The following is a 22,001-nucleotide window of genomic DNA, read 5'->3' as shown; positions in this document are numbered from 1 at the left end:
AAGTGAATTGCCTCTTGGGAAACACAAGTCAACGTAATAGTGTAGTAATTTCTGTTTATGATTGCTATGTATTGCAAAGGAGTGTTATTGTATTTGGTGAAGTTGCAAGTGGATGACTCAGCTGCCGAGTGGGGACAACTGATAAGAAGACGTGACGCACGTCAACGCCAGGGCCCCTGGACTTGCATGCCGCACCTAGAGGGTGTGAAGTGGGATAAGAGTTGTTTTTCTCTTTCTGTCATGTAATCAGATGCCCCGATTGGTATATATATGGGGACTGTTTGAGTGGTGAACCAAGAGAGACTCTGTACCGATCAACCTAAGGCTGCAGTTTTCTCTTCCTCATGAGCAATAAATTTGGAACCAGATGCTTCTTCTCTCTTTATTTGATAAATGTCTACATCTGAACCTGACATTTAAATTGGTCCTTCGAGCCGGATTGCAACATACCGGAGGTGCCCAGAGGCAGAGCCGACGACCAAGAAAGACCGTGGCCATGGCAGCTGTCCCTTTTTTCGGGGACTGGACCTCGGCCCTGTTTCTGGGGACTGAAAGTTGAAGCAATCCAGGAAGAGAGAAGGCAACACTGGTAGGACACTTATATTTTCATTGGCGGATGTTTGGTAAATGAGTGTCCGTTTAAAGTTAAGGGGGACAAAAAGACAGAGTGAGTCTATAAAACAGAAAAGACAGCGAGAGAGTCTATAAAACAGGGAAGCAGACAGAGTGAGTCTATAAAACTGAGGAAAAGAAAGAGGGGAAACTGGGAAGAGGGGACTGAAAAATAGACAGAGGGAGTCTATGAAACTCGGAAGAGGGGACTGAAAAATAGACAGAGGGAGTCTATGAAACTGGGAAGAGGGGACTGAGAAATAGACAGAGGGAGTCTATAAAAGTGGGGTGAACCAAAACCGTAAGAATACTAGTCAATGTTGCGTGAAGAGACAGAGAGAGTCTATAAAAGAGGGCGACGGTGTCCTACGCGCGTAAAAAGAGGGGGTGTGAGTGGAGGTTCGCTACCTCATTTGTGAGTGGAGGTTCGCTACCTCATTATTGTTTGTTCGGGGATTTAAAGTCAGTTTAATCTCCTTAAGAGAATCGCTGACTACAACATGGAGAAAACAAATAGCAAAAAAGCCAACAAGAAAGACCCGAAACAACAGTTAACATGTAAGGACTGGAAGTTTGTAGAAAACCAATGTCCTTCTAAAACAAAAACATTTAAATTTGTGGATAACGAAATATGAATTTGCTGGCCAGCTTAATACACAAAAAATATTTAACTTGCAAGATAAAATAAAAAACACACGAAAAAATAATAAGAAAATGAGCAAAGACGGATACGAGGATACAGAATTTTGGATGGTAATGGCACAAAAAAGGAGGGAAGATAAAAGTAATGATAAAATCGAGAAAGAGTCCAAAAATAAAAGATGGGAAAAAGAGAAAGAGATGGGGGAAAACACAGTCATGTTTCAAAGAAAAGAAGTCACCTGTTGGTGTTGTGGGGAGACAGGGCATTTTTCGAGGCACTGTCCCCACAATAGGAACAGGGGCCGAGGAAGGGGTAGACCTCAATTTAAAATAGGACCCGCCGGCAAGGGGCGCGGCTACGCCACAGGCCCAAAAGAAGTCGCCTGTTGGTGTTGTGGGGAGACAGGGCATTTTTTGAGGCACTGTCCCCACAATAGGAATAATGCACGACTAGAAAAATCAGCTTCCCAACAGGATGACAAACAAAAAGCCATCGAAGAAAATGTGACATTAAATTAAATAAAAATCTTTATAAGTGGGCCGCTATATTGACACATGGTGTGACCCATGTGTCAACAGGGGGGATGGTAGGATAGATACACAAAATATATACGACATATGGCTTTAATTTATTCTCAAATTTTTTTATTATTATTATTATTTATTATCATTAACAGTGGCAACGAAGCCAGTTTGGCCGATTACATGCGAAAAACATTAGAGAAAAGAGATGAATTAAAATTACCAGAAGGCGATTGTGCTTCTCTCCAACAGGAAGAACTGGTAGCTCCAGGAGACTGGGTACTGATCCGAAGCCTCAAAAAGAAGCACTGGAATTCTCCAAAGTGGGAAGGCCCTCATCAAGTGCTGCTGACCACGCCGACGGCCATAAAGATTGAAGCAAGGAGCACTTGGATACATCTTACGCATTGTAAAAAGGTCATCTCAACCGACAAACCCAACAGGGAGGGTGAGCGAAAGTCTGATTCAAAGGTGGGAGCAGATATATAGAATCTGAAAATACCTGCGGTCAGTGAAGTTTTCCAAGACGCCTAACCTAATTAGGGGTTCTCGGTCGACATGGCTATTGCGTGGATAAGATTTGCGGTACTATGTTGTGTGGTCTTTGTGACCGTGAAGGCTATTCATTCACCAAATTGTTTGATTCTTTGAAAGATGCAACTGGTGTTTGTGCATTGGTGTCTCTGCTGTTACCGGTGTTTATTTTTCCATCCACACTGGGGGATATTCAGAGAGCAGTTTCAGCTCATGATCCCCTCCACCATCTCTCAAGAAAGCGATGTGCTTCCTGGTGGGACGGTGGACCAACCCATACCTGCCAACTTTTGAAAGTGAAAAAGCCTAGTAGCTAGGGTCCAGGGGCCGCATGTCGACGTCCGGTGGGGGGTTCAGGGGAGGATTTTTAGCATTTTCAGGGCTTAAAATGCAGCTAAGAAGTAACAAATTTTACATTTTTTTCACAATCACAACCTCATGTTTACTGTCAATTTACCTTAACTGTACTGATGGAAATAATCAAAAGAAAGTTCTTTAAAGCTCAACAATTTATTTAATATAACAAAGTCATAGAAAACCCTCATAAATGAATGATATCCAAATGTTCTCCATGTTATACAAGCTACAGCCTAAGCATTATTTGTTCTCCATTGTGCATCGTTTAGATTTTTTCAACTGGTCTTTCGAATGGGTCACACTGTGGCACTTGTATCCAGATGATGTCATCATCATTTTCCTCGTCATCAGGCTGCCAAGCACTTTGGTCGATAGGAACTCCGTCTTGTTCTTGTTGACATGACTGAAGATCCGTTCACAGTCTGCGTTGCTGTGATAAATCACCAACACAGACTTGGCCACTTTGAAGAGGGCTCCAAACTTGGCCTTGCCAGTGGCTGGGTCCTTGAGTTTAGAGAGCTCGTTCCACGCTGTGTCCACTCGCTCAGCTTCTGTGACGGCAGGGGTGAGTGGATCGCACTGGCATACGAGGAACTCCTCTTCCAGACTCCTCTTGTCATCCTTGGTCAGGAGGTGAGGGTACCTCTCAGCAAAGAATCTCACCTGGCGGAACTTGCAGTCCTGCCTGTAGCTGATATCCAGAATCCGGGAATTCACCAGAACTTCATCCCCAAAGGGAAATGCCCTGATCATGTAGCTGCATGTGCTGCTGTAGAATGCCCTGACACTGGAAAAGAAAGTGGTGAGGTCACATTCCTTTGCATGTTCAGCCACATAGTCCCTGCAGTTGGTTCCGATGAAGAGATCCTCGTCGTCCTTCTGGTTGGCCCGGTCCTTCAAGTTCACCTTTGTGATGTCACTGGCAGCGATGATGACCTTTGGCTTCATTAAGCGCATGATGAGCTTCCTGAACTGAGTCGAGAGCACATGGTGCAAGAGATGCACGCAGGGTTCATCTTTTTGGAGGAAGGTGTTGGTCTCGTTGAAGATTGGCAAGACTGCCATCAAGAAATGGGCATACAACAAAGTGTTCTTGTCACTCATCTTGGTGAGGATAAGGCTGGCTTTGCTGCTGCTGGTTTTGGTGTCATCTTCTTTCTTCTTCTCCTTCACCTTCTTAGACTTGTCCGCCATTTCCTTCTCCTTGAACATGTACCTGGCCAAGTCGAAGGTCTTGGAGGAGTCTGCTTTCTCATCTGTTGCCTGAGGAGCGGCCGTGTCAAGCTTCCTTTTCTTCTCCTCCGACTTCTTCACATCAGGAGTGTAGGGCCTCTTTCTTCCTCTGCTGGATGGCATGCTGGACTTCTTCTCATGACCCACCTCCGCCTCAAAGAACTTGATGAGAGCCGTCCACTGCTGAAGGAGTCGGTCCAAGCAATGCTCCAGGGACAGCCATCTTGTTGACACATGCTTCAGGATCTTGGCCTTGGGTAGACCTTCCTCTTCTTGGAACTGTCGGAGTGCCTGCTTGCGTTTGCTGCTCTTCTCCAAGTAGTAGAACACGTCCACAAGCAGATCATCTAGCTTCACTGGCAATTGCTTCGCCCCTCTCTGAACAGCCAAGTGGATGAGATGACAGGAACAACCTGCAAATTAATTGCAAAAATTGAAAAGAAACTATGGAAAATTGTATTTTCAAGTGATATATTTGATACCATAAATTAATCAGCTTGCAGCGTTTTCGTAATAGGCACATAGATAAGAAATAATAATAATTTTGAATAAATTGCATAGTCAATTACCTGCGATGTATGCTGACGGAGATTTTTCTGTGATGAAGGACGCGACTCCTTTCTTGGATCCAAGCATAACAGCGGCGTTGTCGGCAGCAAAACACACTAAATTATCCCAGGGAATGTTGTTCGAGTTCATTTCTTTTTCAATAATCTTAAAAATGTTCTCGCCCGTCGATGCCGTGTTGCATTCTCTCAACGAAAGAAGCACTGACAGAACTTTTCCTGTTTGGTTATCGAAGTATCGTACACAAATTGGATAAAGTTTTACATCGTCGTAGTCTGTACTTCCATCAGTAGACATGCTAAAAGGCGAAGATTTGATGACATCGACGATGCTTTGTGATGATTCTTCACCAAGGCACTGAATGATGTTCGAAGTTTTCGTTCTCCCACAACCATATTTTTTAGCGATCTTAGAATCGGGAAACATTCTCCTGAAAAGCGGTCCCATGTGGTCGGCCATAGCGATTGGAACACCATGTTCAATGATCGCTTCAGTAAATAACACTTCGGCATTTATGACGTCCAAAGAATCGGTTGGGGCGACAAAAAAAGTGGAGATTTTGCCGCTGGAATTACTGTCATTGGCATTTGATTTGTGTTTTTTCGTTCCCACGTGGTCATTAACGTCGCTAATTCCTCCATGACCCACAGAAAAGTCTTGTCTACACAGTGTGCAGTTCGCATAATTTTCACCTTTTCTCGATCTGATGATTACTCCAGGGAAAGCTTTGGAATATTCTTCACGAAAGCACTGTAATTTCCGTTTCGGTTTCACAATTTTCTGCACTTTTTCTCCGGTAGATTCCATAATCTATTCAAAGCACCTATATCTCGGTTCCTTTTCGCTGCCGATTAAACAATTGCAGTGCTCTAATTGAGCCAATTGAGCTAAAAATAAACCTCGCGCATGCGCAGACGACTGGCAGTACCGATAGCCTTTGTTTGAAATGGTACAGACGCTCCCCTACTTACGAACTTTCGAGTTACGAACAACGGTACATACGAACATGTCTGCGCGTACAGTACATGTCGAAAAATGTCCGTAAAGAGATGCTGTAAGTTAAGATTTTGTATTGCGCGTAGTGCTTCTTTCCGCCGCTAATACCGCCGCTTGGCGCTGTGAGAGCTCATTGGAGGCTCTGCAACGTGTCGAGGAGGAGGAGGAAGAAACACTTCCCCCCGTGAAGAAATTCGAGGCGAAACTGTTGGCGGAGGGGTTTTCGCTGATAGATAAAGCCCTCGCACTCTTCGAGCAGCAAGACCCAAACATCGAACCTTGCCCAAAGGTTGCAAATCAAATAAATGATGCCACACAGTGCTACCGCGTCATTTATGAAGAAAAAAAAGGAAGCTGTGCAGTTGTCGTTGGATCGCTTCTTTCGGCCAGTTTCGAATAAATCCTCCAAGGGAGATACTCGCCAACCCGCATCTTCTTCTCCTCGACCCTCAACTTCTTCCGACGTGTTCTTCCATTAAGTGTCTCTCGTTCTCTCTCTAACATTGCACTGTACTGTACGTATTCTCTCTATTTTATTAAAAGTTTTTTTCAGTACAAACCAATGCCGTTTATTTGTATACAAGCCTTAAACATACTTATATAAACCTTCAATATACTTATATAGGCTTTAAACATAAATTATAATACAAAATATAGCGCTGAAGCAACTTACGAACGACCGCTCGGAACGGAACTCGTTCGTATGTTGGGGAGCGTCTGTACTTCGCGATCTCGTGGTGGAATGTTTTTCATTCTTTATTTACGATTTTAATTTTTTTTTTTCAAGGGGAAAACCGTAGTTTTTGTAATGCAACCGTAACACCGTAATGGGTTCAAGAAAACCGTACTCATTACGGCAAAACCGTAGTAGTTGGCAGGTATGCCAACCTATTTGGATGCAATTGGAGTTCCTCGCGGCGTTCCGGATGAGTATAAGTTGGCAAATCAAATTGCAGCGGGGTGGAAATCTATTTTCATATGGGTAACACCCAATAAAAATGTAGACCGAATCGACTACATCCATTACAATGTACAAAAATTGGGGAATTATACTGAAGAAGGATTTATAGCTGTCAGAGAACAATTGGCTGCAACATCACTCATGGCGTTCCAGAACCGCATTGCGGTCGACATGCTACTGGCAGAGAGAGGTGGCGTTTGCGCTATGTTTGGGGACCAGTGTTGTACATTTATACCAAACAACACATCTCCGGATGGGTCCCTCACGAGAGCTATTGAAGGCCTGTGCACCCTGAATCGAAAGATGAAAGAACACTCAGGTGTGTCCACCTCAGCATGGGACGAGTGGTGGGAAAAAACGTTTGGAAAATATAAAAGTTTGGTATTTTCTGTCATGATTTGTATGACTCTGTTCACCTCAATTCTTGTGCTGTGTGGATGTTGTTGTATTCCCTGCATTCGCGCATTACTTGTCCGACTTATCTCAACCGTCGTCGCTCCCACAAATTCTAAATTACAAGAGATGTACCCTTTGCTTATTTCTGCAAATTGTGGTGATGGAGGGGACACTAATGACCAAACCAATGATGAGATAATTTCTCCTGCCGTCCTATTTTACACACCTTAAAACTTAAAACATAGAAAGGGGACATGATGGAATGTTTAAGTTTGTCATCCAGTAAATGATTCAACTGAATAAAACCTTTAAATCAAAGTTATTTTGATGACAAAATTTTTGGAGGCAAATGTAGAATAAACAGGAGGGAAATGTAAGAATTATTTTGGAGGATTATTATACATTTGCCGTGTTGAAGTGAATTGCCTCTTGGGAAACACAAGTCAACGTAATAGTGTAGTAATTTCTGTTTATGATTGCTATGTATTGCAAAGGAGTGTTATTGTATTTGGTGAAGTTGCAAGTGGATGACTCAGCTGCCGAGTGGGGACAACTGATAAGAAGACGTGACGCACGTCAACGCCAGGGCCCCTGGACTTGCATGCCGCACCTAGAGGGTGTGAAGTGGGATAAGAGTTGCTTTTCTCTTTCTGTCATGTAATCAGATGCCCCGATTGGTATATATATGGGGACTGTTTGAGTGGTGAACCAAGAGAGACTCTGTACCGATCAAACTAAGGCTGCAGTTTTCTCTTCCTCATGAGCAATAAATTTGGAACCAGATGCTTCTTCTCTCTTTATTTGATAAATGTCTACATCTGAACCTGACAGATAGTGAGTGCCTATGGAGAGGGAAAAGGCTTTAATGTCCATAAAATCTAAACTATTGGGGAGATAGTTCTAATATTTTCAAAGGTTGATGTTGATGTTGTAAGAGAAGTGCACGTATATTTTGGTGACAATTGGTCGTACTTTTTGTACATTTAGCAACTTTTTTACATTACAGCATTTTAGACTTCCCTCGGTAGCGAGCCCTGCAGCAGTTGTGGTTGACCGACCGCAGCACAGACACTACCTGCAGCCTGGCATTCACTGCTGTAAACGGCTGGTGACTTGACCTATGGGCTGGTGCTTTGTGCCTGTCCCACGGCATCTAACATTTTCAAAAGTTGAAATGGACATGAATAGAGATGTCCGCACAAATTGTGGTGACAATTGATCGAAGTTTTCAGACATTGTAAGCTGTGTAAGTTAAGTGTTTTAGAGTGGACTAATAATGGTCTTCAGATGAAAAGGGTACGTTTCAGAGGCAATTAATTATTTACACAGTGTTCCTAAATGAACTGATAGTATTGAAAATGAATGCCAATTAAATTTTCCTGAGCAAAAAATATAAAGTGATTTTGTTAGTGAAAAACAAACCATCTTGTATCCAAAGTCCCTTTAAGGTTATGTTAAGGACAGCGTTTCAACGTACAATACTCCAAAAGTGTTACGCAGGCAGATATGTGTGACATTGTACTGCAATGTGCCATTTTGTCCTCTCACCTGGCCTTCCTCATCAAAGGCCATGACCACCACAGCAGCGCCGTAGCGCTTCACAGTTGCCGCTCTCAGCAGGAACTCCTGCTCGCCTTCCTTCAAACTTATGCTGTTGACTATACATTTCCCCTGGCAGCATTTCAGTCCAGATTCAATCACTGCAAAGTTTGATGAGTCAATACACAAAGGAACCTGGGAAGGACAAAAGGACAGTTTGAAAACGGCAACTATCAACTGTATACTACTAAAGAGGACTGTTGAAGACATCTTAATTATCATGTAGTGCAAATAAATCGTTAAGTAACTGTAAAACAATTAAATACTTCTATTACCCGTGCAATGTCTGGCTCAGAAGCAATAAGATTACAAAATCTAGCCATGGCTGTTGGACCTTCCAGCATTCCCTCATCCATGTTGACATCAAGCACTTGGGCTCCCATCTCCACCTGTGCCTTTGCAACACTTAAGGCATCCTAAAAATGACAAAAATAAAAAATAAACTCAGATTTTTTTTTAAATCTGATGTCCTACATTATTTAAGAGATGTCTCCCTTGACAACAGTATTGCTTTCTCTTTGGTTTTAGCAAGAGAAATCTACTGGATTGATCAGACAGGAGTCACATACAGATTTGAACAAAATTAAGAGTGGTAGTTTGTATTTTTTACAATGTTGATGCCAATATTTTCAATGAAAATGAATATCAGCTCCAAATATCGGTTATTGGCCCTCGTTACTACTAATCGGTATTGGCCCTGAAAAAAAAAAACATCTCTCATATCTGTCTATCTCTAGTGATTGTATCAGTTTTTCAACTGAATATCTTTGCATGAATGTAGTGAAGCTGTGAAGTGTAAAAATAATTTGGTGTTTGAGTGCTCAGTGTTTGGTGTCCATGTAAAACCGCACAAACATGTAACAACCGAGAAGACCATGACATTCAACAATCTTCTGCAAACCAAGTGAACAACCAGTATATTTATTCGTAGCACACTAAAGGAAGGCTTGCATGTATAATTTTAAATTGGTTTTGCAAATGTTCAGTTTTGAGCTAACATGTCACACTCCAGGACCTTGTTTTCTGAAAACAACCCTAAAATATTTTATGTCACTACATATTTGATTTAATTTGTGCAACACATGTCAGTGACATGATGTCGTCTTTAATTAACATCTCAATAAAATTATATCATGGAAGGAGCGCAGAGGAGAAAATAAAATTAGATTTGGCCAGATCTGTCTCACCTCATAGTTCCCAGCCAGAATCATCTTGGCAAATTTGCGTGACCCAGACACATTGCAGCGCTCACCAATGTTTACAAAGTTGGTGTAAGGGCCTATCTTGAATGCTTCCAGACCTAGAATCAAGGAGATGTACAGTGCCAACAAAAAGTGAGATTGCTCGCAAAACACTTTAAAAACAAACACAAACAATAAAATATACTTGGGACAGTGACAAATGCATTTTCAAAATAAATTTATATCAGATGAAACTAGACAGAGTGCAATTTCTGCAGAAATTGCATGGGAATGCTGAATGCTATTAGCTGAATGCTAAGATTTAAATGCATGTACTTATGAAGTAAATTAAAACATGAATTATATGAAAATTACACATTTTTATTGTAATGAAATGACAAATGACAAAACTTGAACTGCAATCTGTCTAAAATGGGATTTAATAATGTCAGTGAAATTATAATCCATTTTCTGACATGATAGTTAGTTGGTATTGAAGAGAATCTTCTGTTTCAATTTAATTATAACTGTTTTGATTTTAGTTATAACTTTTTTTAACTGACTCAGCAAAGATTGATGAGTGTGAACATTCTTCCTGCCCCTTATCTCACTATCCACCAGCTGCAAGGGGGGGTTGGTATCAGGGAGTCTGGCTCTGTTACACATCAATCAAACCAACTGTCCCTTTGTAATGAATGATGTTTGTCTTAGCTGAGGAAGGGGGGTGGGGGGGGGTCCCGCCGAGGGCCGCGGCTGAGGATTGAGAGGAAAAACACAGAGAACAGAGGGAGGGGAGGAACGGCTGAGGATTGGTGGAAGAAGACGGGGAGGGACTTTTAGAAGGACTGAAGGATATTAGTGACTTGCTCGTGGGAGGAGCGTTACAGATGGGAAAGAACATGGCGGCGCTTGGCTGCATTCTATCTGTCTCATAAGCTTATGACAATAAATCCTTAAGGAAAGCCTGATTTCACCGATCTCATTGTCTAATTCTGATAATCAACATTATGAACACGGGAAAACAAAGATTGTTTTTCCAACAGAATACATGTATATCACTTGAAATTGTATTATTTGCAATGTACAGTCAGAGATGGAATTCGAACCGGCAACCTCCTGGTTACTGGACAACACAATTTAACTAGACAACTAGTCGTATCAGACACCTGGTAATGATGATAAATTCTATGGATGGAAGTGGGATTGGAAAGTGCGACCAGATGTATCAGATGTAAGTGTTTTGTAATGCATTTAGATAGATGATGCATTACAACTTATTTGAGTCTGGAGCAGCAATGACAAGATCCTGATCTTCTGGCCAAATATGGTAGCTGCAATCATTAAAACCAAATTGATTCTATTATAATCTGTTCCAGTCAAGTAAATAAGAATTGTCATCTAATGCTACTCGGAACGTAGGGATGCATCGAAATTAAAATTTTGGGCCGAAACTGAAAAAAGATATGCCATTTTTTTGTTATCATTGCATTTATCATAATTAATTAAAAGTATAATATTATTATACAATATTTAGGCCTATTTAGCACTGACATTTTAACAAAGCACAATATAAATTGAAATGCGTCCACACCACAGACATGTTGGCAAATGGTACATTTAACACCAAACGCAGGTTGAGCAACTGAGCATTTTTCTTGCAGTAAAATTGCACTTTATAGTCAATGTACAGTAGTTCGCACCGGTGGGCACGGATGCATTTGTAGGCTATTTGGAGTGGGAAACGGTGTAGCGCATTTAAAATCGGCACATTCATATATTCACCAACGTTTCAAAATAAATAAATACATTTCTTTCCATTCGACTTTGGGAACTGACTGCAAAGCCACACACAGCGTCCTGTACAGGTCTGTAGTCACCCGGAGATAGTGGTAAGTGTTTAAAACTGTTGATAGCAATATTGCTAACATTAGCTAAAGTAATTAGCACGGCCACCAGAATACAAGTGAAAAAGTGGAAGCGCTCGAGGGGCTCTCATCAAAGGGAAAAAAGGAAGGCGCTGCAGGAGAAAGAGTGGCACACCTGTAGTGCAGTAGGACTCTGCAGCGCTCTCTTTTTTGACATAGTTTACCAAGCAACGCCCCTCTCCTTCTCCGATGTGCACATTGCACAATGAATCTGCCGGTCCTCACAAACGCCAGCGAGCAGCGAGGCGGACACTCACCCACACGTTTGCGGTTTAATTCAAACAGACGCTTGCCTACAGCGTTTTTTTTTGTTGTTGTTGCTTTTTTTGCGTCACCACAACATCCTCTTTCGACCATATTTTTTAATTTTATTTATTTAATTTTAATTAAATTTTTTATTTTCGGTGGCCGAATATTCGGTGCATCACTACTTCGAAGTCTTCCATCTCTCCAAAATAAAACACTCATTACAATATGTTAAAAAAAATAATGCCTCCCAGATTTCGCACAGTTTTACATTTTATGTCAAATACTGTATTTCTACATGCATTTTCAATGGAACAGAAGTTCAACTTTCAGCATTCTACTCCCTTACATACATACCACTCATCATTCGCAGGATACTGCTGCGGTGGCACAGTTGGTAAAGTGCATTGTCCAGTAACCAAAGAATTGTGGGTTTGAATCCCGACTCCGACTGTACGAATGCTTTTATACAACACTCAATTATATGTATGTATACTACATATCATATCATGAAATGCGTTACTTAATCACATAAATGTGGATTAAACCCATAAAATCTGCATTCATCTTCAAGAAGAGCTTTCAGTATTATTCCAATTTATTCAATATGCAGTGTTTCATGGCTTTTAACAAGTCAGTTATCTCAGTGGTTCAGCAAATGACCAGTATCTAGGAGATCAGGGTTCGTATGACAGTTGGAGCAGACTTTAGTCTAAGTTAAATTATTTTGTATAATCTTTTTCTGTTTATTTTACATCCATGATATTTAATGTAATTTAACATTACTTAACTGTTTTCTATCCCAGTGAATTTTGTCAATGTAAACACTGACAAAATTCACTTATTCAACATGGTATTCAGCAAAATTCAATACCAGCTTTCAGTGTTATACCGCATACAATTACATTTACAGTTACTTTTCTAAGACAGCAATAGTCCTTCGGTTAAAAAGCAAAAGACAGGTGTATAGAGACCAGAGTTTGAATTCCGGTTGGGGCAGATTTTAGTACAACTTCAACATCGTATCATATATATTTTCCAGTTATTTAAAATCCTCTATATTCAATGTCATTTCACATTGTTATATTTTTGTTCAATACCATTCCATATTTCAATAAAGCATTCCACATTACATATGCATTCAAATAATAGCATTCAGCTTTCAGCATTCACACGCAATTTCTCCAGAAATTGCATGTCTAGTTGTTTAAAATAAGCTATTAGAAGAAGTCTAAAAAGCAACAACAGTTGCTTTGGTCACACACCACCCGGTATAGTGGTAGAATTTGTGGCACTATGGACATACAATATGTGAAACTAAGTTTGCATAAACTTAATAAAAAAAAAAAGTTTGCATACCCAAGATCTTTGCACCCAGCAAATGACTGAATTACCTGAGAGCAGCAAGTATTCTTGATAAATGTCCCCCACAGGAGCTCTAGGTTGGCAGTCTTTGACTGCTTCTGATATGGCTCTGTGTGATGACGGAGGATGAGATTAGCAAAAATTAAAATAATTAGTGAAAACATGGCAGATCTTAGGAAATACGTTTTCAAGCACATCGCGATTGATCAAAGCATTTATCATATTGAATCTAATTCAGAGTGTCAAAAAGACAGAAAAGATGGCAGAAAGGGTTGAGTTTTAGAAATAGAAGCAATGACATCATGTACGTGTATAGTGTTAATTTTGTAGCTGGAAATTTACTGTCATATTTCTCATCACAAAATTTGAAAATGAAACGAACACTAAAATGGAAGCCATTCATTGAGACAATGACGATAACTAAAATTGAGTGACAATTTCGTCAATGACTAAAACAAAAACAACACAGTGACGAAAATTCACAAAATCCAATCAGAAGAAGGAATGAAACGTGGGTGGGAGAAAAGAAGACCCTCAGAAACTTACAATTTAATGTTCAAACATGTTTACATTCATTGTGCAGCTGTAAGATTAATGTCAGGCATTTATGCACTTTTTTTTTTTAATTTAGGTTTTAAGATGGCATATTATTGGCAGTTCAACATGTTTCATTGAAATAAAGTTTAACAAACTTGACACCGTTGTGTTAAATGTGTCTTGCATGTGTTAAACTACAGTTACAAAATAGGTGTGTTTTTTGGTTTATAAAGTGAAATGTATGCTGAAGGAAAACATCGACTAAATTGTCAATTTAGTCGACTAAAATGGCTCTTTATTTTCGTTGAATCGAATTGGATTGAAATTTAAATACAATCAGATGACTAAATTATGACAAAAACGTTAATTTTAGTAGACAAACCAAAACTAAATTAAAATTTATCGTAAGAATTACCACTGCGTGTACAGTATACACAAGCACACACATGCACAACAACACACATACAGGGGAGCGCGCACACACGTGTGCACGCACAAACATTCCTGTAAATAGCCCAAAATTTGTAAATATTTTGTCAAATGTGAAAATGTTGCTGTTTGCACACTTTATCATACATGTAAATAAAGCATTATTTTGCCTTTAAAAACATTCTTTATTATTTTTGTTCCTGTTTTATAGAAGGGAAGGACAGGAAATGTTTGAGATGTGACTACATCAAAAAAAAATTGTGTCACATCACTGTTGTGCAGAAAATGTATTTTTTCACAAAAAGCTAGTTTTCTCCTTATTTTTCCCATTATAGCTTGGTGTCACTCAAATTAACTATTTTCAAATGTGATTAATAAAGAACGGAATAAGGTAGAAATTAGAATAATACATTTTTTTCTAATGACAGAATACAATCCAATATTTCATATGCTACCCACCATGTTTACATAGTCATAGCACATAATATTCCGTTTGCCTTGAAAGATGAAAATGTTCAAAATCGGCTGAAACTCTAGGGTTGTCTTTTTGGATAACGTTTAAAAGAGTTAAGTCATTTAGTCACTTGCTGTCGACTGAAATTGACCTCACAGTTGCTCAGGGCTCAGGCAATGACCAATTACGCCCAGCTTCAACAGGTGAGCCGTGATTGGTTGTTACCAGAAACCAGCAGAGCCGTGATTCAACAGGTGAGCCGTGATTGGTTGTTACCAGAAACCAGCAGAGCCGTGATTCAACAGGTGAGCCGTGATTGGTTGTTACTTGAAAACAGCAGAGCCGTGATTGGTCATTACCTGAGCCCTGAGCAACTGTGATGTAATTTTCAGTCGACAGCAAGTGACAAAATGACCGCCCCCTGAGATGGATAAAAACGGCTGGACTTTTACTGCCTAACTTAAATTGCACAAATGCAATATTAATCATAATACTGTGTTTAGACTAGCGGGAGGTGCACAGAACATATTATTGCAAAGAAAATGTTTAGGTTGTTTCCCCCTTTAATTCATTCAAACCCAAGAACGTATACAGACGCTCCCCTACTTACGAACATTCGAGTTACGAACAACGGTACATACGAACATTTCTGCGCGTACAGTATGTCGAAAAATGTTCGGAAAGAAATGCTGTAAGTTAGATTTTGTATTGCGCGTAGTGCTTCTTTCCGCCGCTAATACCGACGATTGGCGCTGTGAGAGCTCATTGGAGGCTGAGCAACGTGGCGAGGAGGAAGAAGAAACGCCGGTCCCCATGAAGCAGGAAATAACTTTTGAAGCCGATTCCAGCGACGACGAAGAATCTCTCATGATATAAAATCCTCCTCTTCCTCCTCCTCCATCATCTCCTTAAGCATCGAGTACATCTTCCAAAAGTAAGTTAAACTTCATTTTATTTATCTTATTACGTACATGTACATACTGTGTGTGTGTGTCTCGCTCTCTCTCTCTAACATACGTAGTACAGTACAGTACTGTACGTATTCTCTCCATTTTATTACGTTTTTTTCAGTACAAACCAATGCAGGTTACTTGTACAAGCCTTAAACATACTTATATAAACCTTCAATATACTTATATAGGCTTTAAACATAAATTATAATACAAAATATAGCACTGAAGCAACTTACGAACAAATTCACCTTACGAACGATCGTCCGGAACGTAACTCGTTCGTAAGGTGGGGAGCGTCTGTAAATATGTTTTTATTTTTTTTATTTTTATGCTAGAGCAGGGGTGGCCAAGTTCGGTCCTCGAGAGCCACTATACAGCCTTTTTTCCATGTTTCTCTCCACTAACACACCTGATTCATAATCAGGATTGTTATCAGGCTTGTGCAAACCTTGCTGATTAGCTGATCATTAGATCCAAATGCACTGAAGGAGGGAGACATGGAAAACAGACTGGATAGTGGCTCTCGAGGACCGAACTTGGCCACTCCTGTGCTAGAGCATCCATTAAGAGGTCGCTTAAAGCAATAGTAGTTATTACAAAAAACGACCAGCAGGTGGAGGCAGTGTAAAAGAGATCAGCCATGTTGCAACAAGCTCTTTTTCCCAGTGTTTTCAACAGGTTTGTGAATAATGATGAAACTTAGCTATATTCTAATGCTAATTTCTGCAAATTCTGTGGACGTTGCAAAATCAGTCAAAATCCAGTAAAATAGCCAGAAGCGAAGATGAAAATGGCTGGGAGTGAATGAGTTAAGGAGATAAAAACCTGAAAATTATTACATTTCTAGTATTTTGAGCATGTTTGAACTTGCTTAATTGATTTATGAAAAATAAACACTTATTTATATATGTCAATAGCACAAAGGGGTCCAGAGGGGTAGGAATTTTAGAGAACCACATGATTTAGGTGAGAGAAATGCAAGCTTTTGTAGAAAACTATGCCTGAAACTATATCAAATTACTGAACACATATCATGCTGACCTTATGTGTGCTGGAGTGGTGCCGCAACAGCCTCCTACAATATTCACTAATCCGTCGACTGCAAATTCCTGAAGGCAGACATTTCAATCAATCATTTGCCAAGCACTCGTGGGCAAAATCACAACGTGGCTTTGTCATGGAGAAAACACCTCCCCAACCTTGTGCCGACCTATTACTAGGGATAGACCAATTATCGATCGGGCCGATTATCGGTGCCCATATTTGACATTTTGACAAATATCGGCATTGGCCTTTTTACGAATATGAAGGCTGATAAAACTGGTATCTCTCTGAGCGGTGAATGCTTGCAAGCGTAGCGAAATTTAGGGTTTTCATCAGGATTTGTAAGATGTTCACAGACAATTTTTACTTGCCGCAACAATTTCAAACATATTCAGACATTTTTTTAGTGTCTGCAAAGATCTTTTGAAACCTTTTACAAACCCTGACCAAAATCCCAAATTAGCTACATTCACTTGCATTTATCGCTCAGTGAGCTACAGGGAACTTTTCATTTATGGATCGATTTAAAATTCTACTTTATAAAAAAAAAAATTCTGACACTGGGAACTCCCTACACTTTTTATTTTAAACAAACAAACAAATAAATAAATTAATTAAATAAATTTTAATTTAGTGTAACGCTGATGACCCCGGAAGCTCCCTGCAATTTTTTTTTGAATTTTTAAACAAAGCTGTCAATTCCTCATATGTTTCAAATTAAAAGGAAAAGTATATATTTCTTAATTTTGATGCTAATATTTTCTCTTTTACTGCAAATGAGTGTCAGCTTGAAATATCGGTTATCGGTCTTCTTGACTACTAATAATCGGTATCAGCCTCAAAAAAAACATATTGGTCTATCACTACTTATTACCTTAGACTCCAAGAGCTTTGTTTAAACTATGGCAGAATATACATATCATACACCCCTGCGCAAAAGAAAAAACAACCATCCCTCATTTGCTAAGAACTATGCATACTACTAGAAAACAAAAGCAGATCAAGCGAGATCAAGCAGCTGAAGTAAGGATGAGGAGATAGCAACAGGAATGTTTATCTCCTCTTTTCATTTTAATTAATTTTATATTCAAACATCAAATCGATAATATTTGTATTGCAGTACGTTTCATTTCAAAAAGTCATGCTAACCACGTAGCAGCCGTGGCTAATGTTGGATTTCATTTATGAGGGCCGTGGCTTTGGTCATAAACTCAAAGGGGTAAGGGGTGGTAAAGTGAGGCTAAACTGCAAACTCCCCTCTTAATGAAAGAAAGATGGAATACAATATGGGTTTACACTGAAAAATAAAATGAACACATTAGTAGTACCTTTAAATTGGAGGCTGTGACTGCAGGTGTTTCATCATAAGCTCCAAACGTGTTGGGAAGACCTATGGGTAAAACCAAATGTTATGTTACATACACATGACTTTATTTTTGCTGCTATGATCTTATAAACACGTCAGGAAAAAAAAATCTTCTTTGTATAGTCATTATTATTATTATTTTTGGATGGGTCCATTTTTTTTTACCCAGAGACGCTTCATAATGGTAATTTCTTTCAAGTACCACACAGGGACTTTACAACCATTTAAACATTAAGAACTTGTCATGAATATCCATTTGCACACAATTAAGCTGCTTTTCCACCAACAAGCCCGGGATCTTTTAGTTCTGGGTAAAGGGAGTTGTTGGTTGTAAAAGTTTCACAGGGAAGTTGTAATTGTTGTTTCCACAGCATCTTGGAGTTCTTGGTAATTAATTTAAATGAGTTTGATGACGTATGAGTTTGATGAGCGCAGCCAATGTAAAAACAACACACTCTCAAAGTTGACCAACCAATCAGCCTTGGCCAGTGCAGCCCGCCCCCTCTAAGTTCCAGCCTGGCTCAGCAAGACCCTGCTTCTGAGATAGTACTCGGATACTCCCTGGGGAATTTAATTAACCCGGAAATTGTTGGTGGTGGAAAAACGCGCAAACTGAATTTTACGAAGGTAAATTGAAAAGTTCTACAAAAGTTCAGGCGGTGGAAAAGCCCTTTGAGAATGATTTTGCTAAAAATATTGGCAATGTTTTTCATAGTTTACAGTACATGCCTCCTTTATTATGAATTTTCTGTTAAACAGAATAACACAGATCCAAGTAGTTCTACTTATGATCCTTGTCGTGTGTGGTTTGTTTTCAAAGCATATACTGTAATGAATCTTCCCCTATTTTTTCTTGCAGCATGGACATGTAAACATAACTTTTAACATTAAGGGGTGTTATGTATATAATTTTTTGAAAAAAATGAATTGATTCCATTTTGGAATAAGGCTGTAACAAAGCAAATAACATGCAGAGTACAGGGAGAGATGGAAGAGGATGATTTCCTGTAGTGAATCCTCAATAGGGTAGAGCAAAAAAAGGAAATAATTAATTTTGGACCTGCGGGTAAAACGTTTTTTTATTTACAGAAGAGGATAAGGGCCAGTGAATAGGGTAAAAAAAAGGGTTGGCAGGATTCTCACTTTATTCTGACTTTATCACAGAATTCTGACTTTAACATTTTGACTTTAATCTCAGAATTCTCACTTTTTAACTTTAATCTCAGAATTCTGACTTTAAAGTGAGAATTATGACTTTGTGACGTAGAGCTATGAATTATCAGAAAGTCAGAATTCTTATCTTAAAGTCAGAATTCTGTGATTAAAGTCAGAATTCTCACTTTAAAGTCAGCATTGTGAGACTAAAGTGTGAATTCTCTAAAGTTAGAATGCTGAGAATAAAGTCAGAATCCAGCCAACCTTTTTTCCCCCCTCTTCACTGGCCCTAATCCTCTTCCGTGGTGCAATTCCTACAACAGTAAACTCATTTTTTTTTCTGGTCTCAATTCTAAAATGTAGTGTTGAATCTTTACCTGCATTGGGGTAACAGATTATAAAAGCAGTGGTACTCTTTCCAATGGCCTCGATGAATGGTCTCATCTCTATTGCCCCTAAGGCACAGTTGAGGCCGATACTAAGGAACAACACAGGAACAAAATAATAACAAATGAACATTAATATACCAGGAAAGCAAATCAGTATAAATGGTGGCAAAATAACACTGGTCTGCATCAAAACATAAACAAGAATGAAAAAAATATTTTCCACATCAGTTTTTTGCACTGAAGACAGTGGTACCATTAATTTTACCCCACATGCTCCAGTTTTCGCTATGTGCTATTTATTTATTTGGCCGTTATGGTAGGCTTACTACGTAGTGCAGTAGCCCAGCCATGCAGTTTAAAGTGAACACTGTGGACTACTAACTTTTGAACTAGGTTTCAAGAATAATACCTGAACTACCAAGTAGGGGTGGCCGATACGACAATATTAAATTGTGTTAAGATTTACAGCGCTGACGACTATGGAGGGCCAAAACTGCCCGGATAAATACAGAGGGTTGTGTCAGGAAGGGCATCCGACGTAAAACTTTGGCCAAATCAAACATGCAAATCAAATATATGACTTCCATACCGGATCGGTTGAGGCCCGGGTTAACAACGACCGCCGTTGGTGCTGTTGACCTACAGGGCGCCGGTGGAACCTGGACTACTGTTGGTCAAAGAAGGAGATTGTGTTCGTAGGAAGAAACAGAAGAGGAACACCAAGAGTCTAGGACTGAGAATAGGGACTTTGAATGTTGGAACTATGACAGGAAAAGGTAGAGAGCTGGTTGACATGATGCAGGAGGAAGGTGGACATACTGTGTTTTCAGGAGACCAGGTGGAAAGGGAGCAAAGCTATAAATTTAGGAGCAGGGTTCAAGTTATTCTATGATGGTGTAGATGGGAAGAGAAATGGACTAGGAGTCATCGTAGAGGAGGAGTTTGTTAGGAATGTCCTTAAGGTAAAAAGAGTGTCAGATAGTGATGAGCCTGAAGCTAGGAATCGAAGGTGTGGTGATCAATGTTGTTAGTGGGTATGCGCCACAGGTAGGATGTGAGCTGGAGGAGAAGGAAAACTTTTGGTTGGACCTTGTTGAAATGATGCAGAGCATCCCTAGAAGTGAGAGAGTTGTCATTGGTGCAGACTTCAATGGATACGTTGGTGCAGGAAACCGAGGTGATGAGGAAGTGATGGGCAAGTTTGGTGTCTAGGAGAGGAACGCAGAAGTACAGATGGTGGTTGACTTTGCAAAAAGAACGGAAATGGCTGTCATGAATACTTTCTTCCACAAGAGGCAGGAACATAGGGTGACCAACAAGAGTGGAGGTAGGACTACACAGGTAGACTGAATAAAGCTGATGAGCCACACAATAAAGCTATGGGAAAGAGTAGTTGAAGCTGGACTGATGGCAGGTGAACATCTGTGAGCAGCAGTATGGTTTCATGCCAAAAAAAGAGTACCACAGATGCAGTATTTGCTTTGAGGATGTTGATAGAGAAGTACAGAGAAGGTCAGAAGGAGCTGCATTGTGTCTTTGTAGATCTGGAGAAAGCTTATGACAGGGTGCCCAGAGAGGAACTGTGGTTTTGTATGAGGAAGTCTGGAGTGGCAGAGAAGTATGTTCAAGTGGTGCAGGACATGTATGAGGACTGTAAGATGATGGTGAGGTGTGCTGTAGGTGTGACAGAGGAGTTCAAAGTGGAAGTGGGACAACATCAGGGTTCAGCTCTGAGCCCCTTTGTTTGCTATGGTAATGGACAGGATGACAGACGAGGTTAGACAGGAATCTCCATGGACTATGATGTTTGCAGATGACATTCTGATCTCTAGTGGGAGCAGGGAACAGGTGGAGGAGAAGCAAGAGGTGTTGAGGTTTGCCCTGGAAAGGAGGGGAATGAAGGTTAGCCTTAGCATGACGGAGTATCTGTGTGTAAATGGAAGGGACCCAAGTGAAAGAGTGAGGTTACAGAAAGAAGAGACCAAGAAGGTGGAGGATTTTAAGTATTTAGGGTCAACAGTCCAGAGCAATGGAGAGTGTGGAAAAGAGGTGAAGAAGCGTGTGCAGGCAAGATGGACCGGGTAGAGAAAAGTGTCAGGTGTGATGTGGAGGTGGCAGAGATTAAGATGCTGAGGTTCTCTTTGGGAGTGACCAGGATGGATAGAATCAGGAACGAGTACATCAGAGAGACAGCACATGTTAGAGGCTTTGGCGATAAAGTCAGAGAGGCTAAACTGAGATGGTTTGGACCTATCCAGAGGAGAGATAGTGAGTATATTGGCAGAAGGATGCTGAGTTTCCAAATGCCATATACCCAGTGCTGCTCAAAAGTTTGTGAACCTCTTGAGCAATTTGGATTTTCCAATTGTTTTAACCTGATTTTGTTGTTCAATCTGAACCATTACATTTTATATGAAATAACAGTTTATCAATTCAATGCCTCGTTCTTTTTCTTTTTTTATTCTTTTTTTTTTTATCAATTGTGTAGTCAAAACTTAATTAAAGAGTTGTTGATTGAAGGTGCAAAAGTAAGTGAAC

General features: G+C 40.0%; 2 protein-coding genes across 8 annotated transcripts in view; both read right to left on the bottom strand.

Annotated features, from left to right (window-relative positions):
• The window catches only part of mtr (5-methyltetrahydrofolate-homocysteine methyltransferase), an 80,728-nt gene that overhangs the window by 46,383 nt on the left and 12,344 nt on the right, over positions 1 to 22,001 (bottom strand). For all 6 annotated transcript variants that reach the window (XR_013289238.1, XM_077551075.1, XM_077551074.1 and 3 more), the window contains exons 9-15: positions 19,452 to 19,552; positions 17,882 to 17,943; positions 16,551 to 16,618; positions 13,166 to 13,245; positions 9,607 to 9,719; positions 8,695 to 8,835; positions 8,369 to 8,554 (exon numbers count right to left, since the gene is read on the bottom strand). Coding sequence is in view for 5 of the 6 variants with exons in the window: in XM_077551075.1 (XP_077407201.1) it covers positions 8,369 to 8,554; positions 8,695 to 8,835; positions 9,607 to 9,719; positions 13,166 to 13,245; positions 16,551 to 16,618; positions 17,882 to 17,943; positions 19,452 to 19,552 (751 nt within the window). In the remaining variant the exon portion in view is untranslated. The remainder of the gene's footprint in view (positions 1 to 8,368; positions 8,555 to 8,694; positions 8,836 to 9,606; positions 9,720 to 13,165; positions 13,246 to 16,550; positions 16,619 to 17,881; positions 17,944 to 19,451; positions 19,553 to 22,001) is intronic.
• On the bottom strand, positions 881 to 8,345 carry LOC144038516 (uncharacterized). 2 transcript variants are annotated; one of them, XR_013289239.1, is made up of 3 exons: positions 4,470 to 8,345; positions 2,000 to 4,313; positions 881 to 1,637 (listed from the first exon to the last, which is right to left on the bottom strand). XR_013289239.1 is itself a non-coding variant. In XM_077551076.1 (2 exons), exons 1-2 carry the CDS (start codon positions 5,272 to 5,274, stop codon positions 2,908 to 2,910), a joined length of 2,211 nt encoding a protein of 736 aa, XP_077407202.1. In that variant the 5' UTR covers positions 5,275 to 8,345; the 3' UTR covers positions 881 to 2,907. The 2 variants fall into 2 exon arrangements, 1 of the variants encoding a protein (XP_077407202.1); XM_077551076.1 differs by having other exon boundaries at positions 881 to 4,313.

The sequence above is a fragment of the Vanacampus margaritifer genome, chromosome 18 (genome assembly GCF_051991255.1).
Source record: "Vanacampus margaritifer isolate UIUO_Vmar chromosome 18, RoL_Vmar_1.0, whole genome shotgun sequence".
In the NCBI taxonomy this organism is placed as follows: Eukaryota; Metazoa; Chordata; class Actinopteri; order Syngnathiformes; family Syngnathidae; genus Vanacampus; species Vanacampus margaritifer.
The sequence above is the reverse complement of the archived record's forward strand: the minus strand, read 5'-3'. Positions and strand labels throughout refer to the sequence as shown.